The following is a 5,358-nucleotide window of genomic DNA, read 5'->3' as shown; positions in this document are numbered from 1 at the left end:
GACAATGGCACAGGGTTTTGATCCTACTTCATGTTCTGGCTTTGTGGGAGCCTAGCCAGTTTGGATGTTCACCTTCCTAGACATGGACGGAGCGGGGAGGACCTTGGACTTTCCACAGGGCAGGGAACCCTGACTGCTCTTTGGACTGGAGAAGGAGGGATAGAGGAGTGGGGGGAGGGGGAGAAGGGTGGGAGGAGGGGGAGGGAAATAGGAGGTTGGGAGGAGGGGGAAACTTTTTTTTTCCTTTTCTCAATAAAAAAAAAGAAAAAGTCAAGAAAAAGCATAAGTCACTTACTAGCTATGTTGTAGGGAGGCAGAGGAAATAATTGCCTTAAATAGTTATCTTCATTTTGCCAAGTGTTTTTCATTTTTATTAATATAAATTAATTCTCAAGTCCTCTTTTACATTCAAAATTTAATTGTAGCTACAATAGTACAATTAGTTATACCACACTTGCCAAATCTTATAATAAAATTAAAAAATTTTGGATTAATATTTTCCACTCCAGTATTGTTATTTGGCATCTTTGCTATGGATAATGTATTTGTGCCTTGTTTCATTTCTACAAGGCAATCACATGAAGGAACATATATTTTACTGATTTAAATATTTTGTTTAGTAGTTTTGTTTGGAGCACTTAATGGTATAAAGCCTCTGACAGGTCTTACAATGGTAATATGTATACAAAATATTTAATAAATAAAGGCAAGATATCTATCAGCACAGTTATTTAGGCTTATAATTAGCTGAAGTCATGACCATTGTCAAGAGGAAGAGAAGAACTCAAGAGATTGAAGGATTCTTACTGGGTAGACAGATATATATAAGGCAAAAGGCTCAAGGAAAAAATCATAACAACTTTGAGATCTTACACTTGTCAGAATGGTTAAAATCAAAAGCACCAATGATACCTTATGCTGGAGAGGATGTAAAGTAAGGGGAGCACTCATCCATTGTTGGTGGGAATGCAAACTTGTGCAACCACTTTGGAAATAAATGTGGAAGTTTCTCAGAAAATTTGGAGTCAACCTACCTTAGGATCCAGCAATACCACTCTTGGAAATATGCCCAAAAGATGCCCAATCATACTACAAAAGCATTTGTTCAACTATGTTCATAGTAGCATTATTTGTAATAGCCAGAACCTGGAAAAATATCACCATTGCAGTTGTGTGCCTAGTCTTCTATAATTCAGCCTTGATTTTCCAGGAGGCAGTTATTTAACAAGACTGAGGAAAGTGCAGGATGGAACCAGGGTCTTGTCTTGCCACTGTCCTCACTCTGTGATGGAGTTTGCTCTGATGGGCATGATGAGCCTCCTAAGTTACTTTCATCCTTACTACAGCTGTATCAGTAACTGTCAGTGCTGTAACAAGGGGAATAAGACTGATTTCTGCATGGATGCTGAGCTTAACTGCATATCTTAGTCTTGTCATATTCCCTATATGCTATCCATTTCTAGGAAACATTTATAAAACACTAGGCACAATTCAAAGACTAGGGAATCTTGACCATAAAATCCAAAATGGTTCCTGAATGTTGAACAGGTGAGTTTGACTACCTTTAAGGTACTGTCACATTGCAAAAATGTGTGATCTTTGAAGTCATATATATTCGAGTTGATGTTGTAGCTTTAGCTCTTAAATTTGCATGATCTTGAGAAAGTTTGTTTTCACAGGTCATAGGTACCCCATCTGCAGGTAGATAGAAAAATAAAAATGTCCCTTGAAATAAATAAATTCCTGATGAGCAGTAATCTAGATAACACAACCAGAAAACTACCTCTAGAAAATGGAATTGAGAGCAGATTATAGTTATGGTACGAGACAAGGTTCTCTAGAAGATGAGAGCAGATAGAATGAATTAATTTTAAAATAGGTCTTATTAGGTTGACTTACATGGTACATTTTCTGTAGTTCAACAATGCTAGATTCACAATAGAAGGGTAAAGAATTCTGTAGATGCTCAGTCCATGAAGCTGGAAGTCCCAGCACTTCCAATCTGGCTCTGTAGGCCTGGATGGTTATTAAAGAGTTGCTGATCTTCAGTCTGCTTCAGAAGCCCGAAGAGTCTAGTTCTAGCATCAGTGAGGGAGTGTAGCTTTTGGAGCAAGAGAGTAAACAAACTTGCTAGCAAGAGTGAAGGCAAGCAGGCAAAAATCAATAATTCTATTCTTGTCTCAGTGTCTTTTCATTGGACAGCCATCAAAAGGTATTGTACACATTAATGGTGGATCTTTCTATTTCAAATAATGTGATCAAGAAAATCCTTCAAAGGTGTGCTTGTCAGTTGTCCATTTAGTTGACACCAGATCCAGTCAAGTTGGAGATCAATAATATCCATCAAGATTATTATTCTCACCCTAATATGCATTCAATTATTCTTCATAAATAAATATATGAAGACAACTTGGAATTTACAAGACCTTATCCACGTTAACAAATTTAACCCATTTGATATTTATTGTATTGCAATAGTATATTAACTGGTCATTCTACAACTTATTTTCTTTTGATATAAAACATATCAAAGAGAGTGGCTTGTTTGGCTGAGGCTATTTCTACAGAAGAACAGTACAATTAAAGAGATAAAGTGCTGTGTGCATAAAGTGTTTAGCTTTACAGTCAAGGCACATTTATCTAAAGATTATATCAGTCACTCATCCTGAAAGCCATCACAATTCCTCCCACCTTATAGCAAATTACAGTTAGAAGAATCTTGATGTATTTGTCACCTTATTATCTAAAAAAAATCTGTTCTTGTGGTTGTTCTATAAGTAAAGTACTTCACCAATGGAAAATGCCAAAATCTTGCCAATTATCTCATTCAGACCTTCTAAAATCCCAAAAGGAAATTACTTTTAATTTTCTTTTTAAACTAAAGCTACCGGTATATAAGATTTTTACAAAATGTTCTATCTATTGAGTAGTGAATTCAAATTCTGGGATCTGGGTGACTTCCGAGGCCTCCAAATCCCGTGTTTGTTATTTCACCTTACGAGTCTTGTCTTAGGTATCACTACCTGGAATGGAAACAGTTAATATAATGACTTTCTAAGTGATGGTGGACAAGCCACAATTCTCACTGGAGTTTAATTTAATCATGATAAAATTTAGCCTCTTCTCTTAAAAAAATCAGGTGAGAGATGACAGAAATTTGGACCTTGTATTTTTGCTTTAAGAATTAGTAGAAGATATACAGTCAATGCAATTACTTTACAGAAACACTAAAACAAGCAAGGGTTTGAACAACATTTGCATACCTCTGAGCTTAGGTGTCAGAAACACTTAAAAGTGTCACCTCTCTAGTTTGATTTTATTAGTGAAGAGTTTGTTAAGGTGATGCTGAGGCAGATCAAAGAGAGGACATGTGGCCCAGTCGATACTCAGCAGTTTCCTCCTTGAGTGGTTGCCATCGTTGTTTTCCTGACAGGCAAGGGGCACAGCGACAGGTTCAGGTTGGGGGCTTGGGCTGCCCGCTGGTGACTCTCAGGAGCCTCTACACACCAACCTTTTCAAAGCCTGCTTGACCTCCTTGTTTCTCAGTGTGTAAATGAAAGGATTGAGCATTGGTGTGATTATTGTGTAGAAGACAGCAGGGGCTCCTGCCCCTGCGCCAGTGGAGCTTGGCTGCAGGTAGATGCAGACAGGGGGCATGTAGTATAGGAGCACCACTGTGAGATGCGCTGTGCAAGTGGAGAAGGCTCGCTGCCTTCCCTCTGCGGTGCGGATGCGCAGCACCGCAGCCACGATGAAGACATAGGAGATGATGATGAGGATGAGGCAGCCCGCAGCTACCACGCCAATGTTTGCCAGCATGACAAGCTCATTAATGGTGGTGTCTGCACAGGCCAGCTTCAACACTGGAGGGATGTCACAGAAGAAATAGGCGATATGGTGCGGTCCACAATACAGCAGGTGGAAGGTGAGGGAAGTGTGAATTGCAGAGTGCACAGCACCTGTGGCCCACGTGCTCCCAGCCAGCCCTGCACACACCCGTCTGTTCATGGCCACTGGATAGTGCAGGGGCTGACAGATAGCCAGGTAACGGTCATAGGCCATGACTGTGTATAAAAAGCACTCAGTGCTGGCCAGGAAGTGGAAACAATAAAGTTGTATAGCACAGCAGTGGAAGGAGATCACTTTCCCATCCAAAGTCACCAGGCCTGCCATGACCTTGGGAACTGTTACTGTAGACAGACATGCATCCAGGAAGGAGAGGTGGCCCAGGAAGTGGTACATGGGGGAGCGGAGATGAGGGTCGGAGCCCACAGTAAGGAGAATGAGGAGATTGCCAGTCACAGTGATGCTGTAGATGAGGAGGAAGAGGAGGAAGAAGAGGCCAGGGTGCTCAGCTGTGTACATCAGACCCTGTAGGATGAAGTGACTTACCATAGTCTGGTTGAGGTACTCGGTCTTCACAGCCATCTTCTCATTCCCCGTTCAATAAAACTGACTGTAAAAGAGTAAATATCTTCTCTTTTCCCTCAAATGTCTGTATTGTTTAGTGCATCCCAGTTTTCCTTGGCTCACAAGGTAAAAAAAAATACTAACAGGTTAAATTCAGCTTTGTCTGTACTTAAGTTTTTACATCACATGTTCTTACAAGCAAATGAAGTTTGGAAGGCATGGCCTATATTCTTGTGGGGTACATAATGTATTATGAGGATTGTCTGTAGAAATACAGCCCGTAAATTAATTATGCAAACACAAAGTACAAATCCTGCTGCCATTGAGTAAGTGATTTTGGCATGTTCTCCAAAACAGTGATGCTCCTGCCTCCTAATTTCCTCTGCTGTGCTCTACATGCACCCAGCCTCATACTTAATTGCTGTTTGTCATCTGGGAATAGCATCCATCTTTGGACTTGTCTAGAATCAAAGGACTGTTACATCAGCTAGGACCTGATCCTCCCACCCATTTCTCCCTCAGAGGGAGCTCTTTGGAATGTTAACTACCCACAACTCTCAGGAGTATGACAATGAGGCCCGTGAGAACAAACTATATAATTATGCAAACCAATTGTTTAGTATAGTTCATGTTTTCCTTACAACACTTTTTTCTTTCCATTGTGATTAACAACATTATTGTGGGTGTCTGAGTGTTTTCTCTTCGTGGGAACTAATGAAGAAAAGAGGGGGTGAGAAGCTCAAGAAGTAAAAAGTTGCCTGTATCCTTTGTGCCTTTCTTTCCTTTCTCCTATTCCAAGAAGTTTTGTATTTCTAAATGAAAAGAATTTCAAAATACACATTTTCTCATAATAAAAAAGAGGAAGTTATCTTCTTCAATTTTATCATCCAAATGTGTTAGTTGATGTATCTTCATCTCTGCTATAATTTCTCTCCAATACAATCATGA

The 5,358-nt window shown here is 39.8% G+C and overlaps 1 protein-coding gene across 1 annotated transcript; it reads right to left on the bottom strand.

The window, feature by feature from the left end:
- Window positions 1-3,489: 3,489 nt before the first annotated feature.
- Window positions 3,490-4,428, bottom strand: LOC101990393 (olfactory receptor 10S1). The gene has a single exon (XM_013346227.1). The coding sequence runs from the start codon at window positions 4,426-4,428 to the stop codon at window positions 3,490-3,492; it is 939 nt and encodes a 312-aa protein (XP_013201681.1).
- Between the last annotated feature and the right edge of the window lie 930 nt (window positions 4,429-5,358).

The sequence above is a fragment of the Microtus ochrogaster genome, chromosome 5 (genome assembly GCF_000317375.1).
Source record: "Microtus ochrogaster isolate Prairie Vole_2 chromosome 5, MicOch1.0, whole genome shotgun sequence".
Classification (NCBI taxonomy): Eukaryota; Metazoa; Chordata; class Mammalia; order Rodentia; family Cricetidae; genus Microtus; species Microtus ochrogaster.
This window is presented reverse-complemented; position numbering and strand designations above follow the sequence as displayed.

Excerpts from the sequence above, each read along its gene's own strand:
- LOC101990393 (XM_013346227.1), bottom strand. The coding sequence starts at position 4,428 with ATGGCTGTGAAGACCGAGTACCTCAACCAGACTATGGTAAGTCACTTC.